General features: G+C 41.6%; 1 protein-coding gene across 22 annotated transcripts in view; it reads right to left on the bottom strand.

Annotated features, from left to right (window-relative positions):
• Positions 1-26,647, bottom strand: part of LOC135097002 (uncharacterized) — a 47,277-nt gene that overhangs the window by 7,995 nt on the left and 12,635 nt on the right. For 6 of the 22 annotated variants that reach the window (XM_063998759.1, XM_063998752.1, XM_063998762.1 and 3 more), the window contains exons 2-5: positions 14,890-15,047; positions 6,306-7,109; positions 1,270-1,360; positions 880-1,048 (exon numbers count right to left, since the gene is read on the bottom strand). Coding sequence is in view for 9 of the 22 variants with exons in the window: in XM_063998765.1 (XP_063854835.1) it covers positions 3,306-3,417; positions 6,989-7,109; positions 14,890-15,047; positions 18,599-18,684 (477 nt within the window). In the remaining 13 variants the exon portion in view is untranslated. Of the gene's footprint in view, positions 1-879; positions 1,049-1,269; positions 1,361-1,724; positions 3,418-6,305; positions 7,110-14,889; positions 15,048-18,598; positions 18,837-26,647 lie in introns of those variants that run through there. The other 16 variants (XM_063998760.1, XM_063998770.1, XM_063998771.1 and 13 more) reach the window with 14 other exon arrangements.

The following is a 26,647-nucleotide window of genomic DNA, read 5'->3' as shown; positions in this document are numbered from 1 at the left end:
CATATCTGTATCTTGTCCTATCGCTCCAATCCCTCCTCATGATCCCCCTAAAGGAAGGTGCCACTGGCGTTTTGCCTGTGCTAGTTGGGGGAACATGAGGAGGTATTTTGCTGATTTTCCTTGGAAAATGACTACTGCTTCCGTGTCAGAGACCCGTCTTTGTGGGCTGAGCGCATAACAGAGGTGATAGTGTCTGGCATGGAGGCGTACATTCCTCACTCTTTTTCTCGACCTAAACCTTCCAAAGTTAAACTTGGTTTAACATAGCTTGTTCTCGTGCTATACATGCATGATAGAGAGGTGGCCCACCAAAGGTGCTTAAGCCTTCTTCCATCACCAGAATCTAATGCACTTTACATTTCTGCCATGCCAAGTCTGTTCTCCAACTAGCCAAATAAAAACTCCTTCATTAACAGAAAGTGTCAAAACCTTTCAAGATCTAACTTCCCCTCGTGACCTCTGGCACTTAGCCAAAAACATCTATAATAACTTTGCTTCTCCTCCTTTCCCTTCTTTATTTCAACCAGATGGCACCACTGCTATCACATCTATCTCTAAACCTGAACTCTTCGCTCAAACCTTTGCTAAAAACTCTAAACTTGGAAGATTCAAGGTTTGTTCCTCCCTCTCCTCCACTAGCGTAGACATGACAAAGGTGACTGTCAGTACACAATGGACATGACACACTGAGGCAACTGGAACAGCTTTGGCTATAAATGTTATAGCAATACTCTGCCACTTTGTTGACAAGTGACAATACAACCTCTCGTTCCTCAGAATGTTCTTTTCACGTAACAGCTTCAAACCAAATCCTGAACCAACATGAACCACCTCTGCTATCAAGTAGTCAGCACTGTGAAAGGTTGTACAGTTCCTTACCTCACTAAATAATACTTCTTTCTTATCCAATCTGTCTGTCTGTGTGTCTGTCTGCTGCCATGGCTTGACCTGCTCTTCTTTCATCTGTAGCTTCCATTCTGTCTGCCGTCTCCCTGCATCCTCTTGTCCACCACACCATCGTCTCTTGTGTGTGTGCTGCCACTTCTGTCTAGAAAAAAAAAAATGTTTTCTTCCAAACCTTGAACAAGTACAACGTGAACCACCTGTGGTCTAATCTTTCTCCAGCATTTCTTCATTTTTCATCACTTAGTGTAGAGTTTATTTTTGCTTGACGTTATTTGTGTTGGAAAGACATTGCCATTATATAGTGGTAGACACTCTAGGAAATAAGGAATTAGCAATACTAATACATGCTTAAACACCACTCACCAGTGTGGAAGGCTTGTCAGGGAGTGGCTGTAGTGGCTTCACTTGAACCACGACCATGTTCTCCTCAACCCTTGGAAAGATAAATATTTATCTGAAATGGAGATACAAAGGTATTGAGAAAAATTTAAGTGAGAGACGCTGCAAAGTGTAGCTGACAGTGTACGCGTCGTCATCAAGAAGAGGGGCTCTGCAAAGAAATAGTAAGACACTCGTGAAGGCTACCATCTTTTCTCAAGGGAAGTGTGTGTCGTGTGTCTTAACAACGTCAGGCGCGCAAACAGGTTTTGCATCAAGGGTGTCGTTGTACGATCCGGATATGATTTTTTTTTTTTTTATTTTCTACATTTTTTTCCCATTTTTTATATATGTAACGTTTTGATAAAAAAAAAAAAAAATATATATATATATATATATATATATATATATATATATATATATATATATATATATATATATATATATATATATATATATATATCCCCTTATGTAATGAGGTCTTCTGTTATGAGATTTCACGGTTTCGCCCGCTGCGAGACATGACTTTTTTTTTTTTTTTCTTTCTGTCGTACCCGTTCTTCCTCAGTCTCCTATGAATATCTAGGGTTCTTTTGTTGCGTACAACATTAGAAAGTACGTAATTTTTGGTCTATCTATTTTTTTCAAATTTATATACGAAAAATAAGATAAATATTTTTCCGTAAATCTATGAAATAGTCAATGTGTCTGCATTAGATATCTTTTGCATTAGTATTTTATTTATTTCAAACAGTTAAACGCTGGTTTTGATCTAAAAGTCGAAATATAACAAAAATTGTTTTCACCCGCCTTCCCCCCTCCCCCCCGGATAATTAAGGGTGAAATCATGAATTACTTTAGGCCTATGTACAAAACCAATCGGAGTAACTAAATTAATCTATATCTGTTTTTCAACATATTGTGATGTATATATCATGTGAATTTCAAGTCCTTAGCTGCAATACGTGAATTATAGTCACCCCTTAAACTTTGACATAACTTAAAATGGCGGATTTTGGCATATAAAAATGATCTCCGTTGTTATTGGTGTTACACACAGATAGGCCATTGTGGCTTATCAAGCTGTGAGAAGCGGACAAAGTCTGCTGTCGTCATTTTTGTTTGTAACTGATTTTGATTTCTGACAAATATTTGAAAGTAAATATTTGACACTCAGTTTTTTTTTTACTTTTTCATCGAAAAAAAAAAATCTTATCGTACAAAAAAAAAAAGATAGCAGACATTCTTCTTGCAACCTTCCTGATCAAAATATTTTTTAAATGAATTGGTCAATAAATGAGGGAGGAGAGGCGAGTTGAACACACGGCAATTTAACATGGGATTAGCGATCCTTCAACCCCCTCAAGTGGATGAATAAAGGTGATTAGTTACTTTGATGTGTAAAGACTGTAATTTGTAAAGATGAGAATAAATGAGAATAAATTATTTCTATGATCTTGTGTCCAGCCAATGTTTGTAGGTGTTAAGGTGAAACCAAGAGGTGAGGTGACATTAGTATTGTCAAGTGTCTTTGTAAGGTACTCACACCAAAGTTTTCATTTGCTTCAATCAATAAAGGTCTGGTGATAACAACAAGGCACTGCATCCTGTGCACTCTACCCTGTGCACGCCTTCCTTTCACTCTGGAATGCACACCTTTATATATTGTGCTGCATTCACACTCACATATTTCAATACAAATAAATAAAATTAATAACAATCACAACAAAAAACAAAAAGCGACCAATAAAAAAATTAAAAAAAAAACAACAAACACAGGTGTGAAGAACTCTTCTCCGTTAACCTCCAAGATAACCTCAGAACTAGTAGTCTTCACGAAAAAAAAAATAAAATAAATAAATAAAGATAAACACTATCACTCTCACGTACAGCACAGCGTTACACCACAAAAAAAAAAAAAAAAAAAAAAAAATGCAGCAGACCGAGGATGGTTCCTATCTACAGCAAGTGACCCCTAAACAAACTAGCTAGCTAACCACAACCAAGGATCCCGGAAGTGCTTATCTGGGTTCTTGTGGCTGGATGGTGTCCGGGTAGCAGTCTGGGGCAGGTGGATGGCTGAGTGTAGGCGACCACGTGGCTATGTCTGGCGTCCTCCACGACTTTGTGGAGCTGTAAGGGGTCACCTCGCCATATATATATATATATATATATATATATATATATATATATATATATATATATATTTATATATATATATATATATATATATATATATATATATATATATATATATATATTTATATATATATATATATATATATATATATATATATATATATATATATATATATATATATATATATATATATATATATATATATATATATATATATATATATATATATATATATATATATATATATATATATATATATATATATATATATATATATATATATATATATATATATATATATATATATATATATATATATATATATATATATATATATATATATATATATATATATATATATATATATATATATATATATATATATATATATATATATATATATATATATATAATCATTGAATGTGATAGCTAGTTGAGCATTTATTATTTTCTTAAGATATTTTCCTTATATCTTATGATTGTCTTGTATTCTTTTTTAGTTGGCTGTATGACTTCGCCGAAGCTAGTCATTTTCGCTAGATCGCGATTTCGTGTCCTTGACCCTTCTTCAGTAGCGAAGGTCTACCCGTGTTGAGGGTGTCTGAGAGAATGGCTCAAGCTGATTGCGGGGGTGTATTTATACCGGTAGGCTTGTCACCCCGCTGCGCGTCCTGGTCTCTGGCTGACGGCTGTCGTGGGCTGTGCTACCGGTATAAATACACCCCCGCAATCAGCTTGAGCCATTCTCTCAGACACCCTCAACACGGGTAGACCTTCGCTACTGAAGAAGGGTCAAGGACCCGAAATCGCGATCTAGCGAAAATGACTAGCTTCGGCGAAGTCATACAGCCTATTAAAAAAGAATATAAGACAATCATAAGATATAAGGAAAATATCTTAAGAAAATAATAAATGCTCAACTAGCTATCACATTCAATGAGATATGTATTACAGAAAGACTCCTGCCAATATACACCCTTAATATATATATATATATATATATATATATATATATATATATATATATATATATATATATATATATATATATATATATATATATATATATATATATATATATAATAAAGTAAGCACAATTTTTGTCCACGTGTAAAATAAAATAAATGATAAACGACCCATTACAAAGCCTCATTACTTAAACTCAGAATTCACAATGGACATAAATGGTCTTTACGACGCCAGTACTTCACTCAGGTATTAAACACCAGTGCCGGATCACTTTTCTCTCGCTTTCTTTTCTACACTAGCAGCGTGACGCCCTCCACGCCCCTGCCACCCACGCCAACCACTTCACAAACTTTAGAAAAACTGACTCAAAACACAACTGCATTCGTCTGCAGAGAGAGAGAGAGAGAGAGAGAGAGAGAGAGAGAGAGAGAGAGAGAGAGAGAGAGAGAGAGAGAGAGAGAGAGAGAGAGAGGGAGAGAAGGGGGGATGGGGAAGAAAACCATATGGGAAGGGATGAGGGAGGAATGGGGGTGAAAGTAGATGAGATGGTTGAGGGTGAGTGAATATCAGAGGGACAGGAGTGAGAAAGGAGAGGAAGAGTGAATGATGGAAGCATAAGAATAAAAGGATGAATGAGGGATGAGAGAGAGACTTGAGGAAACAATGGGAGTGAGTCAGGATGAATGGTAGAGAGAGGGAGGGAAGCAGTACGTGAAGGATGAGGCTGAGAGGATAGCCGGCTAAATCCAGAGAGAGAGAGAGAGAGAGAGAGAGAGAGAGAGAGAGAGAGAGAGAGAGAGAGAGGGGGGATGAACTGAGGGCAGGGAAAGAACGGGGGAGCGAAGGGTCAGCCAGAGATGTGCGCTTGGGATAGTGAAGGCGGTGGTAACAGGCAGCCCTCACAGCCCCTGCCACCACCACTAACCACCACCTTTCATCACCAGTTGTTACCTTCAAGCTGCCATCGCATACGTCCTGCCTTCATTCCTTATTACGTTACAGATATGACACCTGAATACTACTAATGGCGCCACCACCACCACCACCACCACCACCACACCTGTCCATAAAACCAATATTTCCCTTTCATGTATTTTGTCTACGTAATGAAACGGCGGAGGGAAGCATCACGTAGACAGACAGACAGATTGCTCTCTCCACCAGCCATCCATTAACAGACTGACTGACTGACTGACTGACTGTGTGACTGAAAGACGGACAGACAGACACAGATTGCTCTCTCCACCAGCCATCCATTAACAGACTGACTGACTGACTGACTGACTGTGTGACTGAAAGACGGACAGACAGACAGATTGCTCTCTCCACCAGCCATCCATTAACAGACTGACTGACTGACTGACTGTGTGACTGAAAGACGGACAGACAGACACAGATTGCTCTCTCCACCAGCCATCCATCAACAGACTGACTGACTGATTAAAAGAAGGATAGACAGACACAGAGTGGTCTCTCCACCAGTCCCCCATCAATAGACTGACTGACTGACTGAAAGACGGACAGACAGACAGGTGGTGTACTCATATTTATCTGCTCAGCTTCTCAACTTACTTAACTGCAACCTCAATCATATAACTTTCATCATCAGAGCCAGGAAAGTTAAAATATTGGTTCATTTGCTGTCAATTTTTCTCTCTCTCTCTCTCTCTCTCTCTCTCTCTCTCTCTCTCTCTCGCACACACACACTGACGTCACATCACACAGGTCATTATATAAATGAAATTGTTTAAATATGCACACATTTCCTAATAGAATTAATTTTCTATTTTAAGTTTACATAAATAGTCCAATAATAGTAATCAAAACCACAGATTACTACCTTTCATTACGTGTGGAGCTTCAATCTCAAATAAAAACCATTATACATTGACTCAAATAAGGCAACACTCACCTGGGACACGAGGAGCAGGGGAGGACAGGCAGGGAAAAGCGGGGAGAGGGTGGCGGGCAGGCTAGGAAGGGAGCAGGGAGGGAGGGAAGGGGAGAGAAGGCCTGAAACAGGGAGGTGAAACAAGCGAACGAGTGACTGCAATTTATTGATTATAGGAGTACAAACACACACACACACACACACACACACACACACACACTCTCTCTCTCTCTCTCTCTCTCTCTCTCTCTCTCTCTCTCTCTCTCATCCCTGATAATCGTATCACCGCCACTACCACCACTTCCACTCCGTCCGATAAACACCTTTTTACACCACCACCACCACCACCACTTAGCCCGCTCCGACTACGACCACCGCCACCTACCACCTCCACCACCACCACCATGGCAATCCTCAACCACACCCAACAACCACAACACCGTTGCGTCCGCTGCACCCACCACTGTCACACAACCACCACCATCCCCAACAACCACAACCACCTTTAACATAAGCCAGTCACGTTCACCACCACTACCAACACCCTCTACAACCATTCCAACCATACCAAACACCACCACAACCACCACCTCAACCCAGTCACGTCCGCCATAGCCACCTCCACCTCCCCCTTCCACCATCCTACTCTCCACATCTCTCTTCCACTATCCACTCCTCCCTATCCACCACCAGGCCATACTCACATCCACCTCTCCCTCCACACCGCAGTCCACCACAACATGCCCGCCAGGGACAGACGCAACACCGCTTCACCGCCGTAACACAACCGGGGACTCGTCACGTCAGCGGGCGCAGGGCGAATGGCTGAGGAGACGGCGAGGAGAGAGTATCACGTGACTTGAATACTTGGCGCTGATTGGTGAAGGCTGTGCTGAGGTAATTGTCACTAAGAACGGAGCCACTCTCGCAATACTACTTGTAATGATACAAAATAATAGAATCACGGTTATTATTACCAGTAGAAGACACTTACCAATACACTGTGAGGCAAGAAGTAACGACTAATGAAGGATACGTGAGCTTTACGAAGAATACGAAAGAAAACGGAAAAATAGAACGCTCTGATTGGCAGACGGGAAGCAGACCACCACCACAGCTCTCGTATTTATTGAGGCTTATATAGACTTGAAATAGCGACTTGGGACTAATGAAATAACGTAATACATGTAGTGCGGGTGTTTTCATCAATGGCAGACAGACTAATGCTACGAGATGAAAAAAAAAAAGATACATTAGTCACTGGGGGAATGTAGCAAGGCAGTCTCAGGTATCATGAATGCACTTGTTTTTCATGAAGCAAGGTTATGTGCCTGTATTCTGAAAGGCTTTGCTCTCTCACCACACTATTTTCAAAGGCCACGTAAGTAATTACCCGGGTTTTCAAGACTGGTTCTCCCGTTGATGCTGTAGAGACCTTACCAGTCTGTCACTAGAACCATAGAAACACTCTTAATACTCGTGTAATTTCAACTACAGCCTCTTGAAAGTAGTCAGGGTGCGGGCAGAAATGTTTCATGGCACTTTTGTTAGAAATACAGGCAGGGAATCTGCTTCATTAAGTAGGGAGCCGTCTTTACACACACACACACACACACACACACACACACACACACACACACACACACTGTTATCTTTACGTGTTCACTGTCTATCTATTCACTTCTACTAACAGTTTCCGAGCTCCAAGCAATCAGCAGCTATTACTAAAAAGAATAAAGTAAATAAAGAACTGTAGGGGAGGAGTCACTGTACACAAATGAGCGCCTATAAAGTAGCAGATGATGAAAAGAAAAATGATCCGACAGTGAAAGGATTAAGCATTTAGGAGGCGCAGGTGCGAGGCGTTTACTATATATAACACCTCGACTTTCCCATGACTCGGTAACAAAGAGGAGCAGTCAGGCGGGTGGGCTGAAGGCGGCCACAGCCACAGCTGACCACCTCGCCGCAGCCTCCGCCTCATTCCAGGTTAGACGAGTGTTGTCTGTCGCACTGTGTATCTTTTCGTGGTGGTGTCACGGGCGGCGGCGCAACAAGGGGATGATTCCCCGGCAGGTATTGGCCGCTATCGAGTTTTCACGGAGCTGCAACAAAACGATAGCCAGAGCCGTGAGCTTTTCGATTTTTGCAGCCTGAAGTGAACTTGTGGCGGGATGGGAAACGTTTCACTCTAATGCACCTTTATTTTATACAAGTTTTTTTTTTTTTTTCCACATGCATGTTTATTCTACTGACTTGTCACACGCATGTTTACAATACTGACCGTCACTCTTGTTACACGCCAAACTCTCCACTGAGCCGCTGCGTGGAGTGAAGACACCAACACTGGCCAGCAGCACTCTCATCACTCCTTTGGCTGCAGCCCTAATAGCAATCCTGGCCTGACCTGGCGTTCCTAGGTGTGTGTACGTGTGTTAATTAACACCTATTTTTGACATATTACACTAACTAATCATAATTAACAATACATATTATATAATCTAGGTTAAAATCATAATTATATCGAATATAATTACAACCGATTCATGATTTCTGAGGTGGTCCATTGATTCCCAGAAACAGCCTCGCGACCATGGGCTTGGGAGCTAATCATCTCTGTGGCCTTTGAAAATGATGGTGGTGAAAGAGAAGAGGGTTTATGAATATGGTTCTTGAAGGATGTACCGTGCTTCATTTCCCGAGGCAGGAAAGGCTGACGGGGAGCACAGGAGTGAGGGGAGAGAGGGAAAGTTCCATTGTCTGTGGGTTTATCCTGCGAGGTCTAATTTCAGCTCCTCTCAGGATCATCTTATCACTGGTGGTATTTGTGGGTGGACGCACGCAGCCTCCACATGGCCACGATAGGTAAGGCTGGCTGGCGACTGCACAGCTGCTTACAAAATTCCACGCGAGTAAATGATTCCCCACGAATATTTCACCCATGCAAAAAAATAAAGAAAGAAATGAATGAACGAATAATTAAGTAGAATAAAATACAAATATAAAAGAAAAGTATAGCGAAATTATTTTTGGACGACATCTTAAACGCGGAGTCTTAGTGGTGAAATTTAGCATGGGGGAACTCATGACGTAGGTATGAATGAATGTATGTCTGAATCCTGTACTCTTAAAGGCTTCGTCATCTCATCAGGACTCTGAACCCTTCCACTGCGACACGAAGCAATTACCACCACCAAAAGTAGTGCCTGAAATCTTTATAAGCATCTACAAGAAGGGGATTAAAAAGAATAGATTTTGCAATTTGTACACAGTTTAAAGATTGGAGATGGCTGCAGAACAAGTAGAAATGTCTCAGAGTGATTGGTAATTGAGGAAAGGTGTACCAGATAGCAGTTAAAGGGTTAAAGGCTTCGATCTCTCACTAAGATGGCTAGTTAGGCTCGTGTACGTATTTTCTCACTCCTTGGTAAAACTATTACCAGAATCATGACAATACCATTTTAAACTCCAATAACTTCACTAGAGACTGTCAAAATAAGCACAAATAAAACATCACAACGATTATAAATGCGAATCTAGTATGTCTGTGCAGTAAACCTGACTATCTTTAGCCTCCGCCATAAGAGAGAGAGAGAGAGAGAGAGAGAGAGAGAGAGAGAGAGAGAGAGAGAGAGAGAGAGAGAGAGGTTCATAATTAGTTGACTTTATATATATATATTAAGGACGTGGAGTAATTATATAATGCAAGGGAATGATCTCTAACAATTTCCAGAGGATGGTTGATAAGAATGCACCTGTGCTTCTGAAAGTATTGGTTTTCATATTAATATTGAACATTATTAGTATTTTTTTCATTGAGTTGTACTTTACTATAACATTGATTTCTTTTACCATTGTTAATATATTTTGTAATTATTGTGTGTGTCAATTGTTTCTTATAAGATGTATATGCCTCCGGATGAAAAAGTCAATATTATCGTCATTACTTTTGTTTTTCATCATCTTACTCTTATTATTATTATTATTAATTATTGTTATTATTATTATTATTATTATTATTATTATTATTATTATTATTTGTATTATTATGTTTACGAGACTGTTCGTTTACAGCAGGGCCTAAGAGTGTGTGATGCGGCCTGGTATATAGTCAGATAAATTAAATATAGCCAGACTATTACTATTATTATTATCATTGCTACTACTACTACTACTACTAGTAGTAGTACTACTACTACTACTTCCAGCATTGTTTGTCGTAGCGTGTACTTCCTTCCTCATCATTAGAGACACCTACGGAACAACAGGAAGACAGCCAAGGAAGACCCGAGTGTTGAGCCAAACGCGATCAAGCGAAGGGGAAAGAAGAGCAAGACGTGTGTGTTTATTAATGCCACTTGTCAATATTCGCTGCTTCATGGTCTGCTGCCACTCTTCCCTCTCATCTCATCTCATACGGGACTCTCCAAGGATATTACCACTTTCCTGCTCCAAGATGATAATTTGACACTTGTGCTCACTGTTAATCCGTCTCTCTCTCTCTCTCTCTCTCTCTCTCTCTCTCTCTCTCTCTCTCTCTCACTGCGATACACTTAAAGAGGGAGTTGGTTGTGTTTAGCCATAAAGCATATCAATGTACTTTATCCTTTGATTTTTTTTTTGTAGTATATCGGTATAAATATAATACAGGTCTTCAGATAGTGTGCTTCATCTTTATTTTTTTTTTTATGTGTATTTTCTTCGGTGCGTTTACTTTTTATTTATTTTTTCAGTCCAAGATTGTGAATGATTGAACAGTATCGAACAAAGGCGTCTGTGTTGAGTCTTGTTATGGTACAGTGCTAAACCCTTCCCAGTCTTTCCCATTGTTTCTCCTCGATTCTCCTTCATTCATCTTCTCTCCCTTCCTCTTGTTCTCCTGTAGGGCTCCTTGTGATTAGCTATCGACCGGTGACGCACACTAGCAAATTTGCTACCTTTTTTTTCTGCCCTTGGCCATCATTGTTGCTGCTGCCATCACCTCCACCACCACCACCACCAACACCTACTCTGTCAAAGTAAATGCCAATTCATCAGTTTGCTAGACCTGTTTGCATTACTGCATCCGTTACCCAACCCCCCCCAAAAAAAATAAAGGCAACACCGCCTCTGAAGCCTTAGTACATTACATTATCATTATCACTATCATCATCATCAGCACAAGCAACAGCAGCAGCAGCAGCAGCAATAACAGCAACGACAACATGTGCAGATACAATACAATACGTAGGCAACTAGTGTTGCTTTAAAAAAAAAAAAAATCCTACGCCTATATTCTCCCCACCGTCACTCTCCACGCCTTTCTCCGTCAACACAGAACACTGTCCGTACACTTGTATATCTGAAAGCCCTTTGGATTCATATTTGCATTTTTTTTTTTTTTTTTTACATTATAAGGTCGTAATGGTGCGTCCTGAGGCGTGGTGGCGTGAAGGGCGGCGGCGGCACGAGGTAATTTCACGGCAGGTATTGGCTGTTATCGAGTTTGCACTGAGCGTCCCTGGCTGGTGGTTTGTTTTCGATGTAACTGTTTGCCTTTGGTAGTGTTTCAGCCTGAAGTGAACCAGTGATGTGATGAAAACCTTCCACTCTTTAACTAACGCTGCTTTCATTCTTCTATACTTTTTTATACGTGTCTTTATTTTATCAACTTTCAGAACTCTCTCCATGGAGTGAAGACACCAACACTGACCAGCCGCCATTCACCAGCCTCGACAAACTCCTTATCTTTCTTCCATCACGGAAATATCCCATATTTTTTTCCACCTTTAAAGATTTTTCATTTGACTTGCACCACCAAAAATTTCCCATTAATCTACCGTCAACAGTTTACCATCACCGATTTTCTCCGGCTTCCAAAACCCCGGCATTTCTTGTCACTGGTCTTCACACTGTCCACACACTTCAGGCGCCCTTCCCTCCACGCCTGACTACTCTGTCACATGTAAATATAAGGTGCATTGATAAACAAGTCACATTTAAGATCATGATCTCGAATCGTGATGAATAACCAGGAAAGGTCGCTTGTTGTTCGCCGTTTCCTATTTACCAAGAGATTACGAGATTCGGTAAAATTAATGCAGAACTTTCCAGTCTGCAAGTCTGTAATCCTGCAGGGCTGCAACAGGTGCCCCAGGGGAGGCGGGGGAACAGACTCTCGTTTTCTTTGCCTGCCGTGCTGGAGAGGGAGGCAAGCGAGCGTCACTCCTCGAGGGATGAAACGACACGTCTCTATTAACATGTCAAATTCTTGAGTGTAAGCGACGTAAGGAAATGCATCGATTTGAGTTAACGTTTACGCACACACACACACACACACACACACACACACACACACACACACACACACACACACACACACATCTGGAACGTAAACCAGGTAAAATCTGTAGGAGGCAGTCACCACACCACGCGTCACCTCAGCGCCAACCATTGCACCGAGGTAAGTGGCCCCGCATCCCCTCACTCCCTTCTGCCTTTAACTTGCTTCTGCCGAAAGTGTTCTTTGCTTTGTGAAACTTTATCGTTCGCACACTCCTTCATGTTCGTGTCACAAAAATGTAGAACTGGTGATACAAAAATATTGAGAATGAGAAGCAGAAATTACAGTCACTAGAAATACTGTGCGCGTCTCCCATGATTTCCATCTCTCTCGACACGTTGCATTCTTTCAATAATATTTTCAGCTTTCCTTATTTTTTGATAATGATGATGATGATGATGATGACGCAGTTTTCATCAGCTTTACTCCCGATCTTCCACAACAGAAAGTTTTATTATACAATGGTTCTTTCATATTTTTTCGATATTTTTACTTCCTGGAACACTGTGTTCTGTAGCCACACTTGTACTAATATTTTCCATCCTAGTTTTTCACACTATTGACCCGACCTTCCATTGGTAATCAAGAACACAGTGTCTAATGTTCATCAGTCCTGCATCAGTACACTCCGCACTTCTCTCTTGTCTTGCTCATTTACACGTATTTTTGGCACCGTAGTTTTGTCCAGTCAACTTTGCCTTTGTCTTATTCTGTTCATCGAGCCTGAGCCGAGACCCTTCATCCTGCAGGCAACATCCATGATCTTCTAAAACCCAGTCATTCTAGTTACCCCGCCAGGAGCTTTTCTGTACTGTGTTTCTCTGACGGAGCCTCATCCTTCTTAGTGCTGCTGTTCCTCCTTTCCTCTGAACTATTATTGATTACACGCGTGAGACCTTCCTGTCTGTACCTAACACATTAAAACTTTGGACGATAACAACATATTACACTACAATATGATCCTCGCACATTCAAGACAGAAAACTACTACTGCTTTCTCTCCCCACTGAAAATATTGCTTTTACCAACAATAATCAATAATCGTCCATCTTTCAGTCCTTAGGAAATAAAGAGTTTTTTTTTTTTCATGTCAGTTTTCATTATTCTGGTGGGTTGTGCCCCTTTGGTGGGTTGTGCCCCAAAGCTAGTAAAATAATCCCCAATTATTTTTCAGTCTCCCTCTCTCTCTCTCTCTCTCTCTCTCTCTCTCTCTCTCTCTCTCTCTCTCTCTCTCTCTCTCTCTCTCTCTCTCTCTCTCTCTCTCTCTCTCTCTCTCTCTCTCTCTCTCTCTCTCTCTCTCTCTCTCTCTCTCTCTCTCTCTCTCTCTCTCTCTCTCTCTCTCTCTCTCTCTCTCTCTCTCTCTCTCTCTCTGCAGTGCTAGCATCTGTTAAGAGAGCTATTTTAGTTGAGTCTTTTCGTAATACTTCACCATTAATATATTACAAATTTTCTATCGTGTCCTTCTATCCTTCTGATTTAACACATTGATTTTTTTTTTTATTGCTAGGAAAATATTCTTTCTTGTCATTTATCCTTCAACGGCAGCTGACTTGGATGGAATTTCATAATGTGTCGCTAGAATAATACCAAGTGGTGCTGTGCTGACAACCTGCCAAGCCAAATCAAGGCAACTTTGCCCTCGACTCTTGCTTCACTTACATGGCTGAGGCACGATCGCTGCGATTTCTGAAGGTGACGTCACACCTTCCCGATTCTCTCACATCAGGCGCTGGAATTTATTCTGGAGTGTGAAGTTCTCGCCCACCTTTCATCTCATAACCGCCTTAGTCCCCGTGACACTCTCTCAGGGATGTAGAGGCACTACTCGGCCTCTGTGTGTGTTGTGATGCTGCCTCGCACGCAAACACACACACACACACACACACACACACACACACACACACACACACACACACACACACATGTAACTGTATGTATCGTGTTTGGATCTCTCGCAACAAATAAATAAATACAATTCATTCCCCTACTGAAACAATCATCCCTACGAAGAGATAAAACACAGACAAGCTCTTCCTCCAAGCTAAGTCCCTTTTCTTCCTGCCTCTCTCCCTCCCTCCCTGCCCTCGGTCTCAGCAGTGCCCAGGACAACAAGGCGGCAGTCAGCTCGAGCGGCTTATCCCTAAAAATCCCCCAGAGAGACATTGTCCTTAGGCGGGGCTCGGGATATGCCTCTCCTTGCTGTTGTGCCGCCCTGAGCGTGGGATTACAACGCGCAGCCAGAAATGAAAACAACTCCTTAAGTCTCTCTCTCTCTCAACTTACTGAAAGTGACGCCGCGGTCCCTGAAATTCTGCGCGATGGTTTTGAGGGAGACCTTGAGTGAGTCCTTGTCCCTCGCGAAGCAGGGATGACAGGCGAGGCCTCGTCCAGGCCGTGCAGAACCAGGTGGTGAAGAAGAGCGCGTCGAACACCTCCCTCTGCTGCAGGAACCAAGGGGAGGCAGGTGTTAGCGTTGAGTTATGGGCTTACGTGAGGAGTGGTGATGTTTGTTCAGGGGATTGGTGGCACCGTAAAGGGGATGTGGGTGGTGATGGTGGTGGTAGTGGTGGTGGTGGTGAAGGGGGAGGAGGAAGAGAAGGAGAACAATAACAACAAAAACAACAACAAAAACAAGAGCTAGGAGGAGGAGGAGGAGGAGGAGGTCAAGGACGACGACAGTGACAAGGACAAGAATGAAAACGAAGGGACGAAGAAAACGGAGGCAAGGTGGTGATCTTAGCATACGTAATGTTGTGGGCTAAGTAATTTTTTAAATGACAAGAGGGACACTGAAGGAGCAGACCTGTTGAAAAAGTTACGCAATGAAGGCACACAGGAGAGATGTAAGTAAAAAAAAAACATGCAATAAATTTCGATCGGTTCATTAAACCTTCGCGTTCAAAAGCAGAATCTGGAATCTGAAACAGTTGCTCTATCAAACACACCAGCGCCAGAAACATCGCCTGCTGTGCTCGATGACAACAAAGTAAATATTGCAACTTTCAGACGTGAAGACGGGAAGGGAACGTCTGTTTTGTTTAGGATGCGATATGTCCTCAGGTTCGTGGACAGAACATATAATAACTGTAGAGAGAGAGAGAGAGAGAGAGAGAGAGAGAGAGAGAGAGAGAGAGAGAGAGAGATTAAACCCCCTTCTCTCTCTCTCTCACTCTCTCTCTCTCTCTCTCTCTCTCTCTCTCTCTCTCTCTCTCTCTCTGGAGCCTCTACTGTTTAATATGACAGTATTATTTCGTGCTCATTAATATAAAACCCAAGTAACGAGTGTGCAAGCCGTGTGTCGTGTCAAGGCTGCCAACCCTACCGGCGACACACTCACAAACCCGAACTCGTGACTCATGCATGACAGATAAGTCCCCGGGGCCTGCTTGAGTTGCGGATGAGGCTCTTGGTGCTCGAGGATCCTGGTTCGGGAAGCAGTTTGGAAATGTTTACCTTTTCCAATGAGATATACGACAATTCCCAGCACTAAGAGGAATGCAATCTTGATAAGGATAGACAGGAAAGAAAAATGGGAATGAAAAGATTTCCAACAGCAACAATGATTCGATTTAGTAATTCCCAGCAATGATTAGATTTAGTAGTCATGAGATTAGATTTACCAATTTCCAACAATGATGAGATTTACCAATTCCCAGCAATAAGAACAATTATATTTCTTATAAACATAGACAAGAAGCAGAAAAATGAAATAAGAGATTAGATTTAGCAATTTCTATTCTATTTCTCACTCAATTCCCAGCAATAAGAACAATGAAATCTTTATAAACATGGACAAGAAAGAGAAAAGGGAAATTAAAAGATTATATTTACCAATTTCTAGGCAGTGCAATGCTTGGAGGTGGCTGTGGAGCAGGAAGGAATGTGTCAGTGTGTTTAGTCAAGAAGGGGGATCATCAACAATAGCAGAGCAAGCGTTAATGAAGCGGCTCATCATCAACAATGCCTACTTGTAAAATGCTTTGAGGTCTACATATTGGTATTTGTTGTAATTGTAATTGTTTTTGTATCTATGTTTATAATGATTATAGTTATCTCTCCGTCAATTATTTTTTCCTCTCTTTAATGTAATAATGTATATGCTTCTGTGCGACTCAAACATTATCACTCATTAATACTGCTGTTGTTATAATCATTGACATCATCATTGTCGCTTTTCCTCCTCCTCCTTCACCTTGCTATCACCATCACCACCACTACTACTACTACTACTACTACTATTACTACTACTACTACTACTACTATTTTTATTACTGCTACTACTACTATTCGATTCAATGCAATACAACCTAGCCTTTAACAACCACAACACTACCATCCTCCCAAACCACTTAACTGAACAGCACACTAAGCAACAAAGCAGAATCACACCTTCCTCACAAACACCATCCCGGCCAAAGTCTTATTCTTAACACTTTACACAAGCAACATTTCACAATCCCGCGAACACCCAAAAGGACGTTGCCTGGACCTTTCCCGAGCAGCCGAGGTCACGGGGTGTGTGAGACACACACTGCGGGATGCGGGCACCAAGCTCAGGATGGTTATAGGAAGCTGTCAGGCCGCAACTCACCACGATGAAAGCAGCGTGTGTGTGTGTGTGTGTGTGTGTGTGTGGCGGCGGCAAGTGTGGTCTGGAGGGAATGGCGGCGGAGCTCGTGATGGGCTCTCAAGAAATCAGCAGAAATGAGGTCACCTCTAATGAAACATCGATTGACCAGTTATAAAAGGTCATGTCAAGCTGCTGGTCAGTTACGAATGTTCGATAATAAGACGAGGAAGGGCACGCGAGTGAAGGTGATTGCCTGAGGAGCTCTGCTGACTAAGACCTGCTGCCGTGGAGGTGGTGATGGTGGGTGGACTGAGTGTCATTAAATATCCACAATAATAAATACATATATTAAAAAAAAAGGCGTATTGGATGGCCTGGGAGCTGAGTACTTTATATATATATATATATATATATATATATATATATATATATATATATATATATATATATATATATATATATATATATATATATTGTTTAGTATGTGCCCTGCCAATCTTTGCATCGTTAACCGCCACACTTTTTTGTATCAACGTTCTTTAAGCCTTTCACTACTGGACAAAATTTTCCCCTATAATACCTGTAGTATTGAGTTGCTTGTGGTATGGTTCAATTATGTTCGGTCTGTTCGAATGCTTAGTTCGAACCAGAGTTGATGACAGGATTAACAGGCAAATATACGGGATTGGCTTCCTGACGGCTGTACTGGCAGTGCGGCTCTCCTTACCCTCCCTGCCATGCGACCAGACACTATAATACCTGTACTTTTTAGATACTATTTTTGTGCTAGACCCTCGTTAATATTTCTTCAGGGCAAAAAACACAAAACCTTGTTTTATTTCTTTTCTCTCCTGTGTCTCCATGCAATCAACTTTTACAGTGATAGAAAAGTTAGCGAAGGCCAGCCATACCAATAAAAGGGTTAATAAACTGTTAAAATGAGTGTGAGACTGAAGGCGTGTGGGTGAAGTTAATGGGCTTCCTCTTCTCAGTCTGGCTTTACTCTCTCCTTCCTCTCAATCACACCATTACGATCACTAATACTTGGTCTAGATCCTTTTTCCCATCTGCTGTATCTTTGTCCAATAAAATACATGATACACTGTCACATAATGATCATGTGCTCGCTTCCGGGTATTGTCTAGCACAACACATCACATGTTAACACCACAGTCACCACCAGTTAGTGCACCTGCTTGTCCTATCTAGCGTCACTTAGTAAATCACACGTTACCTTCATAATCATCACTTTGTCAAGCTGCTTATTTCCAATTAAGTGTCATCACTGCCCAGTACATGACACGTTATCTCTTACACTCATCCCTTCATTTAACGGCTTTTAAATTCATCTCTCTTCATTTAAGTGCTTCTGAGACCTAAATGCATCACACGTCCCTCCTCTCATTATCAGAACCACCTCACCTGCCTGTCTCCCCCTCTGGTATCATGGCCCTGGAGAGTCTCACGCCTTCCCTCCATGCCAGCGCCACACGACAGCAGGCGTCCATTCATTTACAAGATTTTGGAATCTCTCTGTCTCAACTTGTGCACATTCTCTCCATGGCGCGTCACGCTGACACTGTTTGCTCGGCCACAGTCTGCGGGGAGGACGGACACACACATTCACCGTCCACCTCTCTCCCTCGTTTCCTCATTATCATATTCAGTGTTGCCTTTTTTTTTTATTTTTTTTTCTTTTCACAGCAGCATTCTTATCTTGCGAGTGTTACAACAGAGGACTCAGAGATGTTAAGACTGTGTACATCGTTGTGCAGAATTACTAAATATGTACGTATGTTATTATATAAATATAACTAACAGAAGGAGAAATGCTTTTATTCCTTTGATTTTACCTTTTTTCATCTACTTATTTATTCTTCTGTTGATTCACTCACTAGTGTCTATTTACTTGCTTGCCTCTCTGTGTATATATGTATGTGTCTGTTTGTTTGTGTGTCAGGAAGAAATCTCAAACCACTATCTACGGATCTCTGGACTCACATCGCGCCAACAAACAAATCATTAAATATTTTTATTTTTACGGACGTGAGATTTCTTTTCCTTTCTCTCTCTTTCCGGACTTCTCATTGGAGGTTCGCTTCCCTCCAACTTTTCTCCGGCAGAAGTTTCCCTGACAGGCTGGTGAGGCATGCGTTGTGTGAGTGCCTTCCAGTTCTTTATTCAGTGGCGGGCTTCCCCATGACGGCACACCACGCCGCGCCTGCTGAGTGACTCTGACAACACCCTCACCAGGAGTTGTTTCCTGCGTGGTAATGGTCTGCACGGGAACCTTGAAAACACTACATCATCGCCTTCACTCGCTCTTACACACACACACACACACACACACACACACACACACACACACACACACACACACACACACACACACACACACACACACACACACACACACACACACACACACACACACACACACACACACACACACACACACACACACACACACACACACACACACACACACACACACACACACACACACACACACACACACACACACACACACACACACACACACACACACACACACACACACACACACACACACACACACACACACACACACACACACACACACACACACACACACACACACACACACACACACACACACACACACACACACACACACACACACACACACACACACACACACACACACACACACACACACACACACACACACACACACACACACACACACACACACACACACACACACACACACACACACACACACACACACACACACACACACACACACACACACCGTCAATTTCTCGAGTTGGGGTGATAGGAAACACAAGTGTTTCCACAAGTGTGTGTGTGTGTGTGTATGTGTGTGTGTGTGTGTGTGTGTTTAGTGTGTGTGTTTAGTGTGTGTGTTTAGTGTGTGTGTGTGTGCGCTCGTCTGTGATGACGGCCGGCTGTAGCTCCGAAACTATCCGCGGGATATTCTCGGTAAAACTCTCATTGTGATTCCCATGCAGTTATTGACCTCTCCTAGGCCTCATCTCAGCTGACCTCACCTGGCCTGAACCACAGCATGTTTAAGAGTGATGTGCACCTACTCTCAGTGTGACTCCCATGCAAAGTTGCAATCGTGTTATGACCTAAACCTAACCCAACCTAAACCGGTGCTACTTTGGTATGCGATCTACGTGTCATGAAGCTACTTTGGCATGCGACCTACACTTTGTATTGTGATGTATGTACAAGAAAAGTTATTCTTTTCCTTTTATTATCAAGAGACGAGGAAAACACTTGTCTTGGTTTGGAGGGAATGTTTGGTTAGAGAGCCTGATGCACGAGTGGAATGTCTGTTTGAGTGTCGAAGCTCCGGTCCCGACTCAACAAGGTGCTACATGTAGCAACAGCACACTTCATTCCGGCACAGACACAGACATCAGTCTCCATAGCCGACCTGCGCTCCCTGCCGTGATTTTACCTGCTTATTGACATGTGAATATATAAAGAACCCTTCACATGTTAGCTAAACAGTTTTACGAGATCAGAGACGAGACGAAGGCAATTACATTTAACAGTAGTTTGCAAGCTTTAAGTGTGACAATTTACTTTTTCCTACTTATTTTTTTGTTTATTTATTTATTTATTATTTTTTGTTATTCAAGCTATCTCATGTTTCGGTGCATGAATTGACAGGCAGAGGTGACGCAGCAACCTGTGATTGGTTTGACGAGTGTCGTGTGGTTTGCTCACAAGTTGTTTGTTAACAATCGTGGAAAAATGGTAAGCATTAAGGAAGAGTCTGTGCAAATTAACGAAGCGCGGTTCGCGGGAAACCGAAAATACAAGAGAGGTAAAATACGGCAAGATCATGTACCAGAATCAAACGACAGCGAGGCTGAGGTGGAAAACAACCCAAACCATGGACGACGAGTTGATGGTTCCTGGATATTGGGAGTGAAGAAAGGTGGAGATTGGCGTTATTGTGACGCACACACAACACTGGAACACCAACTCATCATTCAAAGAGAAGTTACGGAAAATTATGTTATTCATTGTCACGAAGGACCAGCATATTATAATTTAAAGCGTTTAAATCACCATCATTTAACTGTGAACCATCAGCGACATTATGTTGATCCAAACACTACACCAAACACTCACACAACTGAAACAAGCTGGCTACACTCAAAAGTTTGCATTTCGAAAATAAAAAGAAAAAAATGAGTGAAAGAAAAACAAAAATCTGAGGATCTATTTCTTACTTTTTAAAGAGCATAAATAGCAGCTATCAACAAAAAAAAAAAAGTAGGTCTACAGATGACAGTTCGTGTACAAGGCATGCAAAACGTCCACTCATCCAGAAATGTATTTAATCTTGTAAAGTTCCCCATTAAGCAGGCACACCATTGGATTACTGTTTCTATCTAGTCACACACGAACATGCGCATATTGACGGGCAGCAAACACGCAAGGTACACTCAAATACTCCGGAGCAAAGCTGCCTCATCTTGTTTCATTGATCAGCCCACTCTTGCACACTGTCAAGCCAAAACCATTTTTCATTTACCATCGATGATTTTATATTCAGATCAAAATTTAAATGACGTTTGAGAACTTTCGGCCAAAATTCGTTGAAGGCCGTGACGGCCTTGAGCGCCGCACGGGGGGAGAAGGTGGCTGTCGGGTCCGGCCTGGGGCCCAAGGCAGAGAACTGGCAGCAGGTCCTTCTTTTCCTTTGCGGCCTCAAGTTTCAATAGTAGTCGTCCACTTGCAGCGCCTCGCACTAGGCAAGGGGTCGCCATAAGCAAGAGATCAATGTCTGCCATTCACCAGATGTTGCCCGGAGGGGGGAGTCCTTATGGGGAGTAAGGGCTCTTTCCATAGTCTGGTGGAGGGCGTGTACGGGTCCTTTGATTATGATGACGCCGGGCTGAACAACTCGCCATGAACGAGGGCACGCCGTGCACCATGCACCAGACACTGGCAGCACGAGGGGTCCTTTAGGGGAGAAAAGGGCTCACGTCATGACAGTGGTTGGGGAGTGGAGTGTGGTGGGTCATTGCTCATGGCGACCTGTGTGAGGCGCGGCAAGGTTGCATCGTCACTGCCCTCACACCCAGGGACTGGGGTGGACCCTTGGGGAGGAAGGGTTCGTCCTGGTACCTATGTAGGTAGGTAGACAATTTCCTATAGCTATCGCCGCGACCGCATCGTTATCGTGGAATCGCATCGTTATCGTGGAATCGCATCGTTATCGTGAAATCGCATCATTATCGTGGAAGCTCGCATCGTTATCATGGAATCGCATCGTTATCGTGGAAACTCGCATCGTTATCTTGGAAACTCGCATCGTTATCGTGGAAACTCGCATCGTTATCTTGGAAACTCGCATCGTTATCGTGAAATCGCATCGTTATCGTGGAAACTCGCATCGTTATCGTGGAAACTCGCATCGTTATCGTGGAAACTCGCATCGTTATCGTGGAAACTTGCATCGTTATCTTGGAAACTCGCATCGTTATCGTGAAATCGCATCGTTATCGTGGAATCGTATCGTTATCGTAAAAACTCGTATCGTTATTGCGGAAACTCGTATTGTTATCGTGGAAACTCGTATCGTTATCGCGGAAACTCGTATTGTTATCGTGGAAACTCGTATCGTTATCGTGGAATCGCATCGTTATCGTGGAAACTCGTATTATCGTGGAAACTCGCATCATTATCGTGGAAACTCGTATCATTGTAGTGGAAACTCGTATCGTTATCGTGGAATCGCATCGTTTTCGTGGAATCGCATCGTTATCGTAGAATCGCATCATTATCGTGGAAACTCGTATCATTATCGTGGAGTCGCATCGTTATCGTGGAAACTCGTATCATTATCGTGGAGTCGCATCGTTATCGTGGATCGTGGAATCGCATCGTTATCGTGGAAACTGGAATCGCATCGTTATTTTCGTCATGCGCATCGTAATTATCGTTTTTTTTTTTATTTATTTGTTTATTTATTTAAAGCATCAAATTCTTTATCATTATTTGGGCTTCTATAATACATTGATTATTTCTGGTGGCGTGCGGTGAGAATAACTCTGACGGTCTAGTTCTTCTATAATACATTGATTATTTCTGGTGGCGTGCGGTGAGAATAACTCTGACGGTCTAGTTCTTCTATAATACATTGATTATTTCTGGTGGCGTGCGGTGAGAATAACTCTGACGGTCTAGTTCTTCTATAATACATTGATTATTTCTGGTGGCGTGCGGTGAGAATAACTCTGACGGTCTAGTTCTTGCTTTTCTACCTCATGTTCCTTCCACTCTCCGATAAATTAGTAAACTTGTTTAAAAATTTGTTTGTTTTTTTATAATAAATGTATAAAACTTTCAATAAATGTATAAATAAAAAGGGTAATTACTTTTTAAATAGATATAAGTAAATGAAAAAAAGTTTTATTTAAACTGTAATAAATGGATAAAACATGTGGATCGCATACCAAAAGAGAATTTGACTCTTGTAGATCACGTTGGCTGTGTAGATCGCATGCCAAAGAAGCGCCCCTAAACCTGAGCTGACCTAACGTAGCCTGAGCCAACGCAAGTTCAGGAGTGATTTGCAAGAGTCACTGTTTAAAGCGTTGCCTTTCACAATTACTTTCCTTTTATTTATTAATTTTTCTTTTTTTTTTCTATTCTTCACATTCTGCATCAACTATATAATGATCGGAGTGAACGTTTGGCATGGTCATGACTTAACATCAATCTGAAATACCACGCTGTACACACTCACTCTCTCTCTCTCTCTCTCTCTCTCTCTCTCTCTCTCTCTCTCTCTCTCTCTCTCTCTCTCTCTCTCTCTCTCTCTCTCTCTCTCTCTCTCTCTCTCTCTCTCTCTCTCTCTCTCTCTCTCTCTCTCTCTCTCTCTCTAACAGTATGCCACGCTTCACGAACCTGCCATCTTATTCCTTCTATCATCAAATTTGTTTTTCTACATGCCTAACTTTTTAAACTACCGTCACTTTACTTCTCGGTATTCAGTGCGAGGCTATGATGGCATTTAGTAACGTTTTGTGGATGTTCCTTAGGTGTCAAGCGCGCTATCACAATAGTATCCAGAGGTAGTCTGACAAGGACACAGCACCGTCCTGCTTTGGTGCAAAAAGATAACTCACAAAGAGTACTAAGATAAATCAGTCACAGCATGGCTTCACGAAGGGGAAGTCTTGCCTGACAAACTTGTTAAGATTTTACAGTAAAGTGTACGAGGACAGTAGATAATGGTGATAGTTATAATATCTTATATCTGGACTTTAGTAAAGTATTTGACAAGGTACCCCATCAAAAACTCCTGAGAAAGGTTAGGGCACACGGGAGGGACGGGAAGGTGTTGAGCTGGATAAGGTCATGGCTTAGCGACAGTCGACAGAGAGTTGTAATAAACGGCTCAAAATCCGAGAGGGGTCATGTAATTAGTGGGGTGCCACAGGGATCAGTATTAGGGCCATTGTTGTTATTAATATGTATCAATGTCTTGGATACTGAAATTAGTAGTGATGTTTGTAAATTTACGGATGACACAAAGATAGGTAGATTAATTAGGCCAGAATAGGATGCCATCGCCTTGCAGGCAGATTTAGATAGGATGAACGAATGGACGGGCAGATGGCAAATGCAGTTCAATATCAACAAATACAAAGTGCTTAGCGTAGGTAGAGGAAACCCACACAGTAGGTACACTATAAGCAACGAAACTCTGGTAGGCTCAGAGTACGAAAAGGATTTAGGATTTATAGTTAGCTCTGAACTCCGTCTAAGAAAACAATGCATAGAGGCCACAAACAGGGCAAATAGGGTATGACGATTAATTTTTAGGAGTATTAAGAGTGAGAGAGAGAGAGAGAGAGAGAGAGAGAGAGAGAGAAAGAGAGAGAGAGAGAGAGAGAGAGAGAGAGAGAGAGAGAGAGAGAGAGAGAGAGACGAAAAATGTTTATGAAAACGCCATTGAGCTGTTCTGTAAAAGTTTTTTGGAATTACGTAATAATTTTCGTGATGTAATTGCTTCCATTTGTAACGTAATATATATACATATATATATATATATATATATATATATATATATATATATATATATATATATATATATATATATATATATATATATATATATATATATATATATATATATATATATATATATATATATATATATATATATTTTTTTTTTTTTTTTTTTTTTTTTTTTTTTTTTTTTTTTTGTATAATTGTTACCTGGTGTGAAGTAATAGCGGTTTAAGGTGATATGTTCCCTCACCGTGACTTTAACCTGAAGGTGGATGGTGGTGTTGAAAAATTGTTGTCTTTTAAATGTCTCTTGATTCAATAATATTGATGATGATGATAATAATAGTAATAATAATAATAATAATAATAATAATAATAATAATAATAATAATAATAATAATAATAATAATAATAATTATTATTATTATTATTATTATTATTATTATTATTATTATTATTATTATTATTATTATTATTTCAGGTATATGTGAAGCCATATCATATTACCAAATATGTTAAAGAAGAAACAAGTGTGTAAGAGTGAATTAGTGAGTCAAAGGAATGAAGCCATAAAACAATAAGAGCAGTTCAGAAGAAAGACTCGTAACAAGTGCATGCAAAGCGAACACCAAAGATGTGTAGTAGTGAAGCAAGATGAACGTGCGGTGAACCACAAACACTGACCAGTGCGGGTACAGTTGTGTCGCCCACTGCCGCCGTGTGCCCGAGTGGATAGTGCACACCATCACATTAGTGGAGCGCCCCACCCTACGCACGGCGCTGTACGCCGCCGCCCGTCGCACCTCCGGGAAGGAATTGACGCCCCCCGCCACGCACAATATAAAGGCACCACAGAATGGCAGGTGGTCCGTGAGTCTTCGTAGAGTGTTATTACACGTTACGGGCAAGCGTTGCATCGTCGCCATTTTGAAATGTTGCCACAATGAAGTACAATAAATATAATAACAATAACTGCTGAACAACTGGCGTTTAACATCGTTATTACGAAATTTTAAATTTCTCACGAGGACATTCCTACGTGCACCAAGATTCCTTGTTTCCTTCCTAATGTGCTCATCACCATGCAATCAGCTGTGATGATGTGGCCAGGCATGACAACTCTCGCACGTATTCCAGATTGGTGCGCCCAGACACATGACCGGAGGTGCCAGCGGCGGCGCGCGCTTCAGTGGAATACACATATACGCGGATTTAGCCGTGCTAAATTTAATGTAGTGCTTACTAGCAAATTCCTCACAGATTCGCTGCAAGCCATTTAGCGCCGCTGCACTCGGGTAAACCAAGGTCAGGTCATCCGCACATGAAAAATTATTTGGTGCCTCATTTGCAATATGACAGCCCACACGAGAGTGTTCAGCATTACGTTGAGTTGGTCCTCGCATAGGCTGAACAGGTGCG

Source organism: Scylla paramamosain, unplaced genomic scaffold (assembly GCF_035594125.1).
Source record: "Scylla paramamosain isolate STU-SP2022 unplaced genomic scaffold, ASM3559412v1 Contig10, whole genome shotgun sequence".
Lineage (NCBI taxonomy): Eukaryota > Metazoa > Arthropoda > Malacostraca > Decapoda > Portunidae > Scylla > Scylla paramamosain.
The sequence above is the reverse complement of the archived record's forward strand: the minus strand, read 5'-3'. Positions and strand labels throughout refer to the sequence as shown.